Genomic DNA, 16,201 nt, shown 5'->3' on the forward strand with positions numbered 1-16,201 from the left:
CCATACCATGATATCCCCCCAGAAGAATAACAACGGAGCTGCATCGCCTCGTGCCTCCATCCCCTTGCGAGGTCTGTTCCGCGATGGTGTGTGGTGCTGCAACTGCAAAGAACGCCCCCCAGCGGTCAAATTACAGACCAAGAACCATGGCATAAATCATGGAAGATGTTGTAGGGCTCCTTGCCTCTTGCCCGTCTGCTTCAAATAGCGTTGAACTCGAATCGCAGCTCTAACAAACAATAGTCTACACTTGTCAACGACCCCAGCAACAGCGCTGCAACTTCTTCCTCTGGGCAACTGACGCCGAAGTCCGCGAAAAAACCGCCGTTCTATCAAGCTCAAGAACAGAGCCGCAGTATATGCCCCAGACACCCACCAAGGCCTTCCGACACGAAGGAACGGGCCTTCTCACCCCACAGACCGACCGTCCACTGCGACACGCTCCTGGGTCCGGGTCGAGGAATCTTCAGACCCCCTCAAAAAGCGCCAAGGCGCGCATGATGACAGAAGACTCGGATGAGTTCGAATGGGATGATACTATTGCGGACGAAGCCACTACAGCGCAGCATAGGCCTCGCCAGCCGGACTTTGGGCATGCTGCTGGTGGCTCGGATTTTCTCCCACGCAAGACGCCCCGGACGGATTCGTTTACCTCGCCCAGTAAACGGAAGCTGTCTGATATGGAGAGTGCACCGTCCCCTACGCCTACTTCAGTGTTTTCTCCCCGGTCGACTGCATGTCGACTTCCTCCGGCATCAGCTGAGATCTCGGTGACTCCTACGCCGAGCAAATATAAGAATGCGCTATCTGCTGATTTTGCGGCGGATACGTCAGAGTTATCACTTCAGGCCTTGAGGATTTTGGAGAGCCATAATGCGGTCGTGCCGAGGAAAGCTCAGGAAGAGCTCACCGAGTTATTAAACAGATATGACCTGAAAACCAGAGGCATAATACGAGGACGGGATATCTCGCGATTTGCAATCAAGAAGAAAGATGAGGAGATTATGGAGCTTAATGAAAGGATTGCAGTGCTAGAGTCGCAAAGGGAATTGGGTAAGAGCATGGCTAATGGTTCAGGGAGGCAGTAGTGCTTATTGTGGAATTGTGAAAGCAATAGTGAGATACCCCAGCTTGTTTTTAGGCACTTTTTACTTGCATCCTCTTTCGGGTTTGTATGTAAATTATACTGTTCGGTTTAGAGCGATCGTTGCTAGCATTTATTTTTGTTGTCCAGCGCGGACATCTGCGCTCGGGTTACGTATCTTAATCATACGGAAATGGCGATAGGCTCCTTATGTCAAGGCTGCCTTTTCTTTTGTTCATTCTTTTCTATCCAACCATCGCGACAAATGGCCAGTGAACCCCAGTCTATCTAGTAAGTTGTAGATCTTATCCAGATCTAGTATCTATACATTTAGTTATCACAGTCACGTGCTGATAAATCGCAAACACCCAAAATCACAGCCCAAAATTAGCGGACCAGAAAAACACATTTCTGCGAAATAAAGCCCACAGCCCAAGCAAACGATGCCCTGTCGCCCGGTAGCCTCAGCAGTCTTTCAATAAATTTATAGCTCTCGACTATCAGACAATCTTCGTCCATGGAATCCACGACAGCCCCTAACGCCTCCAAGACGCCTAACAGCGACCTCCCCACCATGTTCCGACCCCCCGTGAACCGTGCAATGCGGGTTCTGGATCGCTCATTCTTCAATAAGACGGTGCCCCTATCTGCCGCGACGGTTTTCAAGTCCTCCGATATCTCGAAGGTGCGCGGACAGCTGCAAAAGAGTCGGGATTTGCTGGCCGTTCCGAGAATTAGTTCGGTTCGGGACGTAAAGGTTAATGATGAAGTGAAGAAATGCTTGTTGCTGAAGGAGGGTATTAAATATGATGGTTAGTCTTCTGGCTGTGCCTTTTGGGGTACCTGTGTGAAGTCTGGTGTTGATGTGTGGTAGATGCTACAACATGGTCGCCAACGATCAATGAGCTTGTGGAGAATGGTGCTGTTGGAATTGGGCGGTATGATTTCGAATTGGACTATGATTACTGGACGTATGGTAAGTGCCACATTGAATGTGTTTTTGAAAGGGACTGGAGCTAATCTGTTATGTTCTAGCCGATATCATGAACGCAATTCTGCCGGAGGACATGCTTGAGGAGCTTCCTCAAGGGTTCACCCAGGTGGGCCATGTCTGTAAGTCTACTGTCTCCCATCTGCACTTGTTTCCTCAGGTCTGACAAGAATTAGCTCACCTGAATCTCCGCGAACAATATACCCCCTATAAGCACCTTATTGCCCAGGTGTTGAAAGATAAGAACCCAACAATCCGGACAGTGATTAGAAAGACCGAAGATGTGGGCGCCCACAGCGAATTCCGCACATTTCCCTTCGAGTTCTTGGCCGGCGACGAGGAAATGAACGTTGTCCAACATGAGCAGGGCTGTGAATTCCGTTTTGACTACTCTCGTGTGTACTGGAACAGCCGCTTGGAGACCGAGCACCGTCGACTCGTGAACAAATTCCGCCCGGGTGAGATGGTTTGCGATGTGATGGCCGGTGTTGGCCCGTTCGCTGTCCCAGCTGGCAAAAAGAAGATTTTCGTTTGGGCCAATGACCTTAACCCGCATGGATATGAGGTCATGCAGGATGCTATTCGCAGGAACAAGGTCAACCAATTTGTGACACCGTTTAACAAGGACGGAAGAGCGTTCATCCGCTGGTCTGCCAATGAGCTCTTGCAAACGGAACCAGTGACCGTAGCTATCCAAAAGAAACAGAGAAGGAGCGCCCAAAAAGAAGAGCAGGTCCCTGCTCCCCCAGCGGAGGTCTATCATCGACCCACTGTCTTTGGTCACTACGTGATGAACCTTCCGGCGAATGCTCTCGAGTTTCTTGATGCATTCCCTGGTCTCTATGCTGGCAAGGAATCCTTATTTGCGCCGCATACATCTACACCTCTTCCAATGGTACATGTGTATTGTTTCTCTGGTCATTCGGAAGATGAAGTGGACGACCACAAGGATATTTGCCAGCGCATCTCGGAACGAATTGGCTACACCATCACGCCGGAGGATCGAGTCGGGGGAAGTGGAAACGCAGAGCTGGAGCTAGCCATTCACAATGTCAGATTGGTTAGTCCCAACAAGCAAATGTTCTGCGCTAGTTTCCGTCTACCTAAAGAGGTCGCTTTCCGACAGGTATAGTGCGGAAAGTTGCATATAAAGTCATCGCATTGCAGGAGGCGTTCGGGCCGTGAATAGATTATGGATAGACCAAGAAATAGTCAATCTGACATTGATACCCTTTCCGCTCAATGTTTTACTATATAACTACGAATACAACGTGAACTTTCCTTCGCCCATGTTGATGTAGGTCTTATCACTATCCAAAGGCGGCGACTAAGATACCGCCTTTTACTGCCCACGCAAAACTCCGCCCGCAAGAGTTCTCCCGGTCCCGCATCAAAGTCAACAACCCTGCCTAAACAGCTTCCAGCCTCTGGACACTTATAACAGTCAACTCGACGGTCATCAAAAGGAAAGGCCCACTGTATCAGTGCATCACGCGATCTCAGACACGGTACCAAAATGAGCGTCCAATTGCCACCCCCAACACATCGCAAGCGCGCCTTGCCCCAAGGCGAGCTCGAAGCCGCCTCGACTCTCAGACTAGGCGCGGACCAGAATACCCATACCTTGTCGCTTTCCGAAGCAAGACTCGTCATCAACAAAGTACTGGAGAACAAGCGCAGGGGTGGAAAGAAATACGAGGAGCCGGAGTGAGTGCCGGAAGTCGACCGGTGTCATCACGATACAGAGGAATACCATCATGCTCACATGCGTCTTACAACTTAGGAACCTTACCAAGACCCTGGACTATCTGGAAGTATTTGCTCGGTTTAAGGATGAGGAAAACATCAAGGCCGTCGAACGACTGCTCAATTCGCATACGGAGTTGGAGATGTTCGAGCGGTCACAACTGGGTTAGTAACTTTTTGTTGTTTGCTTTTTTTCCCCCTGCTTAGCCTGTGGCCTCTGGCCTTCCATTTTTTTTTGAGGTCATTTCAACCGAGCCGCTTTCTGCCGTTAATCTGCATGTACCCCGTAAGTCTAACCAGGAGACAGGGAGTTTGTGCTGCGATAATGCCGAGGAAGCCAAGTCCCTCATCCCCAGTCTTCAACACAAAATCTCCGATGGCGATCTGCAAGAGCTCTTGGACGAGCTGACCAAGCTGCGGAATTTCACGGAGTAAACTGTTATCGCTGTTTCCTATCGGACCATACTTCCTCCTTTCGCATCTTTTTTTTTTACCTCATTTTTTGGCTGGCTTTTTGTTGGTCTGTAGCATGGAGTTTTGGAGTTGAAGTTGATCCGGAAAGCATGTGATGTAAAACTGCACGATTACCACATAATGCAGATGATATAATAGACATCTATAAGAGTGTTGGGGTCGGGGATAAGGGAGACAATGCTGACGGCCTGATAAGAGCCGGGGTTGCGTCGCGTTGGGGAGATAGTGAGGTGACATCGCATGCATTCCTGAAGAGTCACAACCAGTTGTCCAGAGCTAGATAACAAGCTAGCTAGCCTCGGGAGTGAAGAGATTTGATAATGATAAACTCCCGCCGATAACTCATTGGTTCGACCCGAGGGCATCTGAAAGTTTGTGGTGCAGGTGTACGCATGCGCTTCCGAGCCCTCATTATCATCCATAAATATTAAGTAATGAAATCTTGGCTCCTGCAAATGACATGCAATGCCTACAGTACGGCTCGAACCTGGTGTCACCGCCCACGGCATACGCTGTGATGGTTTCCCGAACCCTATTTTGCCAAATCAACGCTAGTCCACTTTCGGGATTTTCCCGAAATATCCTTGTCCATGGAGATTGTACGGTGTGGTATCAGGACTGCGGCGGGCTGTATTCATTCGTACCGTAAATACACCTTCATAGTACGGAATACTATGGTTAGAATAGTATATACATCGTCGTCCATTGGAACGGAAGATCATCAACTATCAATATCTACATGATGATAGAATGAGAATGCAACCCAACCTGGCCTCTTCAAAGCGTGAGCTTATCATGTCACTAATTCCACGCTGGAGGCTCGTCCCAGCTCATTCCTTCATACTATATATCGCTGGGCGAGATATTCCCCATCTGAGCCCGATTCACACAGCATCGGCCACTTCTCAGAAGTGATTATTGCTCTCGAGATATTTCACTCGATCCCAGGGGTCCATTCCACTCTTTCACCATGACGCGGACGCCTTGGCTTTCTTTTCTCGGATGGCCATTGAACATATCACGCACAATGTGGACATCATCAATTGTGGTTTTGTACAGCTCCAGATCGAATTCTCTGAAAATTCTGGCGACTACCAAAAGTATTTCAGCCTTCGCAAGGCTATTGGACGGATTTTAGTGCACTATATTAGAGGGATGTCCAAGGAAATATCACATACGGGATGCCGATACACTGCCTCGACCCTTTGCTGAAAGCAACCAGGTACTTTTCGAGGCGTTTCCTTTGCATTGGATCCATCCATCGTTCCGGGATAAAACTTTGCGAATTGGGAAAGATATTTTCGTTATGGTGTATGAACAAGCTCGTCATACCAACCGGCACCTAAGATCGATGGTAAGCGGGAGTAGTTCCAAAAAAAAGGTCATAGGAGAACAAAAACGCTTACCCCAGGAGGGATGATCCAGTCTTTGTACCTCATAGGCTGATCTGGTGAGCTGCGTTGAAGTCGCGTTGCAACAGCGTTGGTGATTCTGCAAACCGAGATGAGTATCCAGATAAAGCGACCTTAGTGAAGAATCGTTCATACCTTAGACCCTCCAACATAACGGAAGTCTAGTATGATTAGCGACCGAATCCTATCAGAGAGTGCGACTTAGACGGAGAGTTCCTACCAGGTAGGGCATTGCCTCATATTCCACTAAGGACGCCGTCCCATCAGGATCTAGCCGATTCAGCTCCTCGCGTAGTTTCTCAAGCTTTTCAGGGTTATTTAGGAGGTAGAAAGTGATTGTGGCTAAATTTCTGGCAGTCGTTTCTCCACCAGCCGCAATGACAGTGAAAACCTCTTGGCTTAAGCGATCAGCTGTCTTTTCTTCCGGTGGTAGCGTGCTTTCTAGAAGAGCATGGAATAAGGTGCCTTTGGGCACGTTTGTTCTGTTCCCAATGGAAATTCTATCCGAGTGTTGGCTATCAATGACCAAGTTAGCCAGGCGCATACTTTCATTTTTCTGGTCGATGACTGGTCCGATGTCAGGATTAACACTCATGACGAGCCATCGTGGGAGTAGCTCAAAGAGACTAATGAACCAGCGGAATTGTTTGAATTGGATACCAGCATGCACAATGGCCTGCATTGTTTTTGACCATTGTGGGCTGAAGTCAGGGTCATCAAGATAGTGAAAGGAGTCACCTATGGTGTATTCCACGACCACGTCTGTGGTGAAAGCATTAAACGGATGATACATATGTAGTGGAGCATGTCTATCCTTCCAGGCGCGCAATCCATCGCACAGTTTGTCAACCATGCCCCGGAGCATTGGCTCGAGTTGTCGGATTCGCTGTTGGGAGAAGAAAGGATTCATCGGTTGACGCCGTATCCGATGGCGCCGGTAGTCCACTGTACCAAATGCGGAAGCTGGTGCTCCAAACATCCCAGTTAGATGTAAGGACTTATCTCGTGGGGCATCTCGAGAGTACAGCGCTTCATAATACTCAGCATCGTCAATGTGTAGCTCGTATGGGCTGATTCGCACGATTGGGCCATATTTGCGATGCATCTCGGCGATCCGAAAAGTGTATTGACCTTCTAGGAATGAATCGTAGTAGAATTCATACCACATTGTAAGGGCGGCCAGTTTGGGTCCCGGAAAGTGAGCAATGGGTGAAAGCCATAGCCGCTGCAGAGCCAGCCAAAGCAGGTAAGCCGCACCTGCGACACTGAAGGAGACGATTACATGCCACCACACCATGGTCAGTCGAGTAGCGAACAGGAAGTATAGAAATCCAACGCAGCCCCGGTAGGCAAGAGACAACAAGGAAAGTCCATCTTTTTGGCGGCCAACAACACTTTCCAAGAGCTAGGACTGCCCCCCTCCAGGAATTCTCAATGACCTTCATAAATTCATACCGTTCGTGGCGCATCTAAACGAGCGGAAAAGAAACCCGAAGTACAGTATTGGGTAAGGAAGAGGTGTTTTGACCCCCAACTGTTCCAGAAATGGACTGTTAGGCTTGGCCCACAATATCTTCCCGTTATCCCAAGTCCAATAGATACTTTTCCATTGCGGACGTGTCAGCCTCGCTTATATAGCCGAAGTCGATAACTACCAACTTCTTTGGATTAAGGTGCATGGTATAAATTCCCCCTTGCTTCACCCCAGAGAGCTTTGTACTGCTCACAGAAAAGCTGCCGCCAAGCAAAGGATTCAACCCATCTCTGGGACCAGGAGGGTGTCCAAATGTATGTAGTCAAGTAAAGAAACGAGCTGATGAAGCCATATTTTCATCTATGGCACAAGAGGATAAGATCCCCTTCGCTTCTTATTCATATTCACTTTGACCGAGCGAGACCTGAAGGCGACGAGTGTAGGCACAGAAGACCATGGGCGGCGAGATACGGACGAATGAATAACCACCAGGAGGGCATCGTTAGCATATCGAACCTTTGCCATGTACGCCAACAATGAAAGCCGTATTATGGTTGACGATGGAGCCAGGATCCTCAGTCTGGAAGTAGTTAACTACAGCTCGGTATGGATCATGGTCATCACAAGGAGTGTGTGCCATCTCCCAAAACAGTAGATGTGAAAGTAACTCATCATCCAGAGATCCAGAAGCTCTGGAGAGAGAAAGCTGCAGTTGATAGGCTGAGTAGCGTGATATGGTGGGTCATGAGTGAGCCGCAAGCAGGCAACATACTAGTAGGAGGTATTCTAAGTCCCTTGTTTGTGCTGTGGGAAGTCCACACCAGCCTTTCATGTGACTTGACTGTATCTTCGTAGATCTGCTAGCACTTGTAGCTACAGTCCCATCAACTGGTTGCCTGTACAGTTGCGTGACATGAGCCAGGTAATATTGAAGTAACGTAACGTATAGGTATTGACGATGGGATATCGATGTTCCGGGACTATCCTCAATTTAGACTAGCTGATCTTGGCATCACTGTTTGAGAAAGAGTAGAACTATATCTACATGTAGCTAGCTGCGAAGGTGCTTAAACGGAAGCGATAAGGTGTAGCCTGGTACCTCCTCGCGTTTGATTGTACCGAGTCACCAATGGTCACGCATCTGACTCGTGACCCAACCTAATGAATCATTGATTTCATCATGCGACAATTAACTACCAAGACACTATGGGTTTATATCAAAATTCTATTGTATTTTTTTTTCGAAAATATATTTATCTTTAGAGAAACCAAAAAAGGCAAAAAAGAAAAAAAAGAAGGAAAAGAAGGAAAAAAAAAAAAGGCAAAAGAAAATAGAAGGAGAAAGTTCCGATCTATCGACTCTTCACCTCGCGATTATTAATAGCGTCGAGAAGGGAACTAGTTCAGTCTCAGGATTTTGCTACGGAGTTATTACCATTTCTCCGTGCCAGGACCTCTTCGCCGCCGCAATGGTGCCCAATGGTCATCCACCAATAGTCGGACATAGATTTGCTGACGAGGGCAACCTCGATTCAAAGCATGGATTCTCCCCCTTCCTCCCCGTGCAGCAAGCGGCTAACCCACATGGGGCTTAAGAAAAGATGTGGGGAAAAGCCGCAGAGCTGCAGGGCCGATCCCCGTTGCCGGTTTCGCACTAAGCCGATTCTGCCTGAATACACAGGCTGTGATTGGTGAGGGATGGCGTTATCGGGTGGCGATGATTGGTGGATGCGGCTGAGTCATGATGGTCCGGATATTCATTTTAATTCGAATCGGGTTAAAGGCCAGGTGAACGATGACCTTGCTGCAGCAAAGATCTCTTGTTCATCATGCTGTCGTCGGTCGATATTAATATCGGCCAGTATGACTGGGTCGGATAGCCATTAGATAACATTTACCGAGGAAAGGCAGTCCTGCGATCCCAAATTCAAAAACCAGACCTTCAACGCTTTTGTTTTTGGGTGCCCCGATCCACCCTGGGATTTTTCAGTACGTAATATAAAAAGACGAGGTCGGCAAGAAGCATGATCGCGACCCAATCAGCTGGACCAGGCTTATCTCTGGTCGCTTGTGCCAATGAACTTCATTTCACAGTTAAGCAGGAACCAGAGCAGCGGGCGAACATGACGTCCAACAACCGTGTATTCTGTTACGTGTGGGAAATCCTTCGTATGGAGAGTTCCGGAATGGGTGTCGCTGATCCAAACCATCTTTCATGATTTCTCTTATTGATCCTGATGACTACCACCGAAGCACGGCAGATGGACTTCATCTGGGTATACGATTCTATTACTTGATCAGTTTTCGCCTTCCGTCACCCTCTTTTTACTTACTCCCTTCATCTCCCCCTTCGTTTGCTTCTCCATTTTCTTCTCCTCTCCCTCTCTCTCTCTCTCTCTCTCTCTTTCTCATCGTGGTCTCAGATTAAGGAACCAGTTTTGAATTATTAGTGGATCGGAGACCTTTTAGATGTGTTGATCGCGCGGACGGTCCACTTTGCTGATATTGCGTGCTGCGCGAGAGAAACTCTGATACTATCAATTTTCTCATTCCAATTATAAGATTATCTTTTATCATTGACCATTATCAGTGATTTGATTCGCCTTTGATTCAATTATTTGATTTTCTTTGTCCACAGCCCAACCCCCAACCCCCAGATATCTGATATTGAATTACTTATTCCGATTATCTTTTGGCCTCCGGTTCCGCTCCCCGTCTGTACTTCCCCCCCCCCCCGACGTATCACCACTGCCCATTGCACCACGACATTTGGAGCGAAGACTCCCCTTTGCCTTCCTTCAACTTGTCTTCTGATAAGCTTCTCCGCTACCGTTCGCACGTCCATTCAACCATTCCATTTTAAGTCGTCACCCCATTGGTGGGCTCGTGGTCGATCGTCAGCCTGGCCTCCCGGACGTGTGTACCTAGAACACTAGATTCCTTCGTCGCCTCCAGACCAGCCTGAACCCCAGATAACCCAGTATCTTGGGGATCCTGGTCTGTGTCCCAGCTATTGCGGAGCTCCTTGGCGGAGTCCCCGACTGTCCCGGTTGCGTTACGTGACTGATTTCCCCTTTCGAGCCCTATCACGGCTCTTATTCGTGAGAGATTATCTCCTATCTCTCGATCTCACCCTACCCATTATCTATCTCTCTCCGTCCCCTTGTTGGCAGACCCCTTGCTGAATGGCTGCCGTTATCACGTTGCAGTCGTCCTCGACGACTGTACCGGCGGCTTCTGCTGCTTCGTTCCAACCGTCAGACCAACTGCTTCGATCTCGTGTACAAAACCAACCGTCTCAGCAACCAACCGCCACGCCCCTGTCGCCTTCCACATCCATTGCTGCCTTACCCCGAGTGCCTGTACCAGGTCGGGATGGGCAAAGTTGTGACGCCTGTCTGCGCAGAAAGAGTCGGTGTGCCATGAACGAAATGGTCAACAAATGCTACTCGTGCGATTTTCATCGTCAAGATTGCACATTTACCCTCTCCGTGACGAGTCGCCCGAGTACGGCGGATGTACAGTCCAAAAAGCGAAAGCTGGATGATATTGTCCTGGATGATGTAGAATCGCCCAAGAGGTATGGACTGCCCCAGCCTTAAGTGGGCATCGAAGGCCGATCTCGGACGTCATATAGATAGACCTGGAGACACTAATCCTTTTCCCGCTGACAGACCTTCGACCAACCCCCCGGTTTCCAAAACTAACCTTGCTCGTTCGCCATTGAACATTCAAGCCCGGATCACAGCAGGGTATTGCTATCAGCGAACCCAACACATCGGTTTGACCACCGACTTGGAGCCCGCCCTCCTCGAATTTCTCCCCTTGGACCAGAACCACGAAGGTATCATTGCGTCGTCCCGGGTACGAAAGTTCGGTGACGACGGCACCTTTATGCGGATGGTTAACACCTTGTCCCATGCGGACTCCCCGCAATCTGCCTCCCTAGATGCCATTGAGAGCCTAGTTGCCCCCTATGGCTCCACTTTGATTGATAAGTTTTTCGAACATATTCACCCAACCTTCCCCATTCTTATGGAGGATTCGTTTCGTCACTCTTACCGCGCTCGACAAGGCTTGTCGCCTCTTTTACTATCCGCTGTCTACGTGCTAGCATTGAAATTTGTGGATGTGGGACCGGCTTCCCAGTCTGTACGACGACCAGATGCTGCTCGTCTGGAGAGCACGGCCTTGAAGCTACTAATCGAGTCTCTGCCCTATGCATCTATCTCCACCATCCAAGCGGGCGTGCTCCTGATGGAGAAGTCTACGATCGCCACACACGCGTTGAACGCGCAATTGGTCACCGCCGGCTTCGAGCTAGGGCTTCATCAGGATTGTTCTGGATGGCGGATGGAGACTTGGGAGAAGGGTCTTCGGAAACGTCTTGCCTGGGCATTGTATATGCAGGACAAGTGGTCCGCGTTGGTGCATGGTCGTCCATCCCATATCGTATCCTTTAACTGGACGGTACAAGATCTGGTCGAACAAGATTTCGCTGAGGCATTCCCGTCTCATGACTCTCAAGACGACGACCCCGTGGGTCACGGTCCCCTCTATTTCTGTCACATGGTCGCCTTGACGACAATCCTCTCCGACATCTTGGATCGCTTTTACACCTTGCGCGCGATCGAAGAGTTCAAAGCTGCCGGTGGCAACCGGACGCGTATGATCTTGGAACGCGCCAAACCAGCACAGATCCGGCTAAAGGAATGGTTCGGACGTCTACCGGCAGAGCTGAAAATGGAGTCTGGCGGGGACCTTTTCGAAGTCATTAACGAGGACAATGCCCGTAACGGCGCCTTGCACCTGTCCTACTTCGCCACAGAAATCACCCTCCACCGCTGTATTGTGCGGTCTCTCTCCCCAAATACCGCCGATGCTTATTTGTCGCACATCTGCCGCTCTGCCGCCAAAACACGATTGATCTCGGCCATGGACTTTGTGAATCGGCTTCGGCCACCGCACCTAAGGTCGTTCTGGCCGGCTGCATCGCGGACCAACTTTGCTCTGATCGGATCCTTCGGCGTCCTCCTGCGTATCACATCCCCAACTAAAGAGGAAGCTGAGTTCTATCGTCTCCGGCTCTGCGAATACCGCTGGACGCTGAGCGTCAGCAAGAAGAACGCCGAGTTCATGGAGTTCGCTCTGGACAGCCTGGACAACGCCAACACTCTCGATCAGCATGTGCCCGAGAAACCGGGCATCGACGAGTTGATGACTAGCGCGGCCAAGCCGACCGTGACTCAACCCCGTCCAGGCACAGCCACGCAGTTGGAAAACACGATTCTAGGAATGGATCATGGAAACGACAGTGGACGCGGGGGAACTTCGTCTGTTATATCTGGCCTAGCCTCTCCAGCAACATCAATCAGCGAGGACAGTCTCCACGATGCTGCAATTCCACCATTATAATCACCTTTTACACCTACCTCCTTTTACCCCCCCTCACATAATCGTCGGGCTTTACCACCACCGACACCCCACGAATACCTTGTTGATGCATTGATGACCTCTTCCTGTTCTGTTATTAGATGTTGGGCGTACTGCGAGGTCTGGTTATCGATTGATACCTCTTGTTTTATTTTCTCTTGATGATCAACTGTTTGATTATGATCACATATCCCTGGATGGATGAATGGCTCTTTCAGCAAAGCTTGTACATATGGGATCAGGTTATGATGATGGATATAGACTGGATGGCGATCGGATAGATAGCATGAATTATGAGCATATTAATAGCCACACGAGCCATAATACAGGTAAAAAACAACCCCAGAGAGATGTGTAATTGTAGATAAATTGCGATGGGGGTTATCTCACAGTACTATATTGGATAATCCATGTGCGAAGTTTCGCAAAAGCACGTCATCACATCGTAGGCTAGCGACACCACATACCTCCCTCACCTCATGTTCCTCTAATAGCACCCCAACGAGATTGTGTCACTGCCACTCTCTTATTGCCAATCGATCACCTCATACACGTACAGACAGAGAGAAGTCCACTTTCCAATACCACCACTTCATTGAATACTAACGCAATAATTATCACAACCCCAGAAAGTACGAAAAATCGTTCCCCCCATTTCCGAACGCAAAATCCTCCAAGATCGTCGGGTCAACTAGATTAGCTAAGATCTCAGCCCGGGTATCAGGCTGAGCGTCTTGGTTAAAGAGCGAGAAAAAGAAATCTCCGTCTTCGCCCTGTGACACCAACGGAGCCATATCCGCCCGGGTATGTACACTCTGGTTGTTATTTGTCTCTAGGCTCGATGAGTCGGTGTTGGTGTCGGCACGAGGGGGTAAGACAGGTACAGCGGGTATTGCTCGACGCCTTGCGACACACGCGCGGGCTACGTCGAGGACTTCACGGATCATCTCAGAGCAGCGGCGAGCGACGACGATGTTGGTCATCGAGTCGAATATTTCGAGGCTTTTCTCGACATCCTGGAGTAGCTCTTCCTCGCTTATACCTGGGAAGCCGGAGAGGATTAGGTGAAGGAGGATCATGGCTCCGTAGAGGGCGTAGGTTGTGTTGTACCACCTTTTTTTGGGCACTGTTAGTTCGGCGGGTTAGTAGAAGCGGGAGTGGGGGGACTGTTTACCAGGTCCGTATGTAGATTCTGTGGAGGAATGATTCATATTGCATTTGGATGCTGGCTCTTGCTGCTGTTAGGCAGATGTGGCCGTGCTGTAGTAGGTTGGGTGATTCGGCGATGCATGTTGATGCTGCAGGAAGGGACGGTGTATAAGTATTCGCGTATTGTAGAATCCTGGAGGTAGATTGTACTTAAGTAGGTTGTTCCTGGGTGATTGTTGTATAAAAGGTATCAAGGAGTACTTACTCAGTCGTAAGACTAGTTTCTGCTTGAACGCCCACTCCGAATCGTTGAGCGAGGCAACGTCTACGTTGAGGAAGGAGGGTAGGTTGGATTTCCACTCCTCTAATTTATTATCAAGGCTCATTGCAATCTGTGACATCTCACTTGTAGGGCGTTTCGGTGAATGGTAGAGCAGATGAGACGCCTCTGACATGATCTGCGCTAAAGCTACCATGACCGGTATCATGGCTACGTCGTCCTCCTCTGCCTCGGGGTCATGAGTGTCGCGGTTATTTGCCTATTACTACACTGTGAGACGTTGGTCTCTTGTGGTTCGTGTTGATTGGAGCCTATACCTTTAATGGGGGTAAGGTGACCTGGTAATGGTCAAGTTGCTTCATGCTATCCAGCCTCCCCGAGGAACAGCACATTTCGCTTCATTGCATGTTAGTAGTATACCCTGGCTATGTTTCTGAGAGACTTACACTTCATGTGAGTATATGCACCTATATAATTTTAGTTCTGTGACGCGAAAAGGGCAACCAGGCGAGCACTCACCACCAGGTTCGTCGGCCTTCTTTGCGTATGCTTGGAGGTAATGAGGACATTCCAGATGCCAATCCAATTGCGATCGCTGTTCTAACTGCCATCCCGCTATACATGAAGCAGCTGTGAGGTCGTAAAGCGTTCTGACAGAATACGCTCTAGCCACGTCCTAGTTAGATAAGAAACCAACTAAGCGTAACAGACACTCGACTCACAAGGAGCAAGAGAGCCTGAGCACTCTCTAGGGAGCAGCTCTCGAATATATCCCCGAGGGCTTGTTTTGTAATGCCAAAATAGAAATCAGCAAAATCCAAGGCTGACGGCTTTCCTGCAAAGCTATATTTTCGTCCGTCAGCCGAACAGGTAGAATAATGATCCAGGAGAGAGGTCTCATTAGGGCTGGCATTAATGGCACCCAGGGCAACCACGGCGAAATATAAGCCTTTGAACTTCGATGGCTGACGGCTGAATGTTCTTCGTTTCGAAGCTATGAAAGCTCCTTGTTCACACCTTCGCATGAAGGCATTTTTACACAACATAGGATGTATATAATGTTTGTTTGAAAAGTAGCTGCCGATGAAGATCTTCTCAATTTCAAGTTGTGCCTCGTCGGAGAGCTCACCGATAGCTAGCCCCACTGCATCTTCATTATCTATCCCCCAGCGCCGGTTAGATTAGGGTCAGGTTGCCGTTAACACCAGTATTTATTACTCACCAGCGAAAGGTCGAGGCGGAATCCTCTGGTCCCCAATCGTTGAGGATTGTCTGTTTCCATCATCCTCGGGCCGCCCGTTGATCTGAGGTGGGGAGGTACTAGGATAACCTGGATTGTAAAGTAGGTTTACTATAGATAGTTGGGCCGCACTCGTCACAGGCTTTGCGTTTGACGGTTCCTTGTCCACCGTAGGTTGAAGTGCTTGTCGAGGTGAGACATATTTCATACTCGATGGCTGGTCCGGCGCCAGGCGGCAACCCTCTTCTGGAAGATTAGAAGACATATTCTCGGGTATGTTCGATGTTCTAGCTTCTGCTTGATTGCGAGCTCGCGCATATAGATTTCCAAGAAAGGCGAGATTCGAAGAGTTACCATAGAATTCTGTGCCGTTGGTGTGTAAATTGATTCCGCTCAGGCCGTCTCTAGATGCTGAATCATACACCTCCGAGGTAGCCCCTATAAAAACTCTCTCAGTATGGGCTCTCTTTGAACAAACCCCATAAGGATGTATCATCTCACCAGCTAAGACATCATTCTTGTGTTTGGAACCAGGACATCCGGGTGTTGTAGCATTGCGGTTGATACCCGTACGGGGTGCACGAGCTGCTTCTCCTGCAAGGAGATCTAAAGGACCACGGTGCGGCGAGGTCAATTGGTTGGGTGAACTCACCTCTGGCCACGGAGATGGCCGAACTTGGTCTGTAGGTGCCCTAGTAGTATCGAAATGATTGTAAGGTCTTGAAGACCAGACAGGTATAGGAAAGAATAGCTAACCTTTGCGCTCCTCTGGCTTGGGCATGTCTTTTAACTGTTGGTGTTGAGCTTTCATTCTGGCCAGAAGCTCTGTAAACACAGTCAAGTGCGTGGTCTATGGTCTGCGTTAGCAGATTGTCCCTGACAAGGTGCATTCACTTCTCGGGCTGTCCTAGCACGATC

General features: G+C 49.2%; 6 protein-coding genes across 6 annotated transcripts; 4 read left to right on the forward strand and 2 right to left on the reverse strand.

The window, feature by feature from the left end:
- Positions 1 to 7: 7 nt before the first annotated feature.
- Positions 8 to 1,088, forward strand: ABOM_008556 (uncharacterized protein; the record flags this gene model as incomplete). The annotated part of the gene is made up of 2 exons (XM_022535685.1): positions 8 to 86; positions 244 to 1,088. The coding sequence occupies 2 exons, from the start codon at positions 8 to 10 to the stop codon at positions 1,086 to 1,088; spliced, it is 924 nt and encodes a 307-aa protein (XP_022387375.1).
- A 513-nt stretch (positions 1,089 to 1,601) lies between these two features.
- Positions 1,602 to 3,207, forward strand: trm5 (tRNA (guanine) methyltransferase; the record flags this gene model as incomplete). The annotated part of the gene is made up of 4 exons (XM_022535686.1): positions 1,602 to 1,896; positions 1,959 to 2,060; positions 2,120 to 2,197; positions 2,252 to 3,207. 4 exons carry the CDS (start codon positions 1,602 to 1,604, stop codon positions 3,205 to 3,207), a joined length of 1,431 nt encoding a protein of 476 aa, XP_022387374.1.
- Positions 3,208 to 3,591: 384 nt separating this feature from the next.
- On the forward strand, positions 3,592 to 4,256 carry ABOM_008558 (DNA-directed RNA polymerase II subunit RPB4; the record flags this gene model as incomplete). The annotated part of the gene is made up of 3 exons (XM_022535687.1): positions 3,592 to 3,782; positions 3,859 to 3,986; positions 4,129 to 4,256. The coding sequence occupies 3 exons, from the start codon at positions 3,592 to 3,594 to the stop codon at positions 4,254 to 4,256; spliced, it is 447 nt and encodes a 148-aa protein (XP_022387369.1).
- A 954-nt stretch (positions 4,257 to 5,210) lies between these two features.
- ABOM_008559 (cytochrome P450) lies at positions 5,211 to 6,875 on the reverse strand (the record flags this gene model as incomplete). The annotated part of the gene is made up of 5 exons (XM_022535688.1): positions 5,211 to 5,415; positions 5,474 to 5,637; positions 5,702 to 5,786; positions 5,843 to 5,868; positions 5,928 to 6,875. The coding sequence occupies 5 exons, from the start codon at positions 6,873 to 6,875 to the stop codon at positions 5,211 to 5,213; spliced, it is 1,428 nt and encodes a 475-aa protein (XP_022387376.1).
- Positions 6,876 to 10,366: 3,491 nt separating this feature from the next.
- Positions 10,367 to 12,596, forward strand: ABOM_008560 (putative C6 transcription factor (OTam); the record flags this gene model as incomplete). Its single annotated transcript, XM_022535689.1, has 2 exons — positions 10,367 to 10,761; positions 10,856 to 12,596. The coding sequence occupies 2 exons, from the start codon at positions 10,367 to 10,369 to the stop codon at positions 12,594 to 12,596; spliced, it is 2,136 nt and encodes a 711-aa protein (XP_022387333.1).
- Positions 12,597 to 13,231: 635 nt separating this feature from the next.
- ABOM_008561 (fungal specific transcription factor domain-containing protein) lies at positions 13,232 to 16,094 on the reverse strand (the record flags this gene model as incomplete). The annotated part of the gene is made up of 9 exons (XM_022535690.1): positions 13,232 to 13,740; positions 14,029 to 14,302; positions 14,361 to 14,439; positions 14,490 to 14,510; positions 14,563 to 14,708; positions 14,766 to 15,202; positions 15,266 to 15,721; positions 15,785 to 15,964; positions 16,040 to 16,094. 9 exons carry the CDS (start codon positions 16,092 to 16,094, stop codon positions 13,232 to 13,234), a joined length of 2,157 nt encoding a protein of 718 aa, XP_022387334.1.
- Between the last annotated feature and the right edge of the window lie 107 nt (positions 16,095 to 16,201).

This window comes from Aspergillus bombycis, assembly GCF_001792695.1.
Source record: "Aspergillus bombycis strain NRRL26010 chromosome Unknown contig00067, whole genome shotgun sequence".
NCBI classification, from domain to species: domain Eukaryota; kingdom Fungi; phylum Ascomycota; class Eurotiomycetes; order Eurotiales; family Aspergillaceae; genus Aspergillus; species Aspergillus bombycis.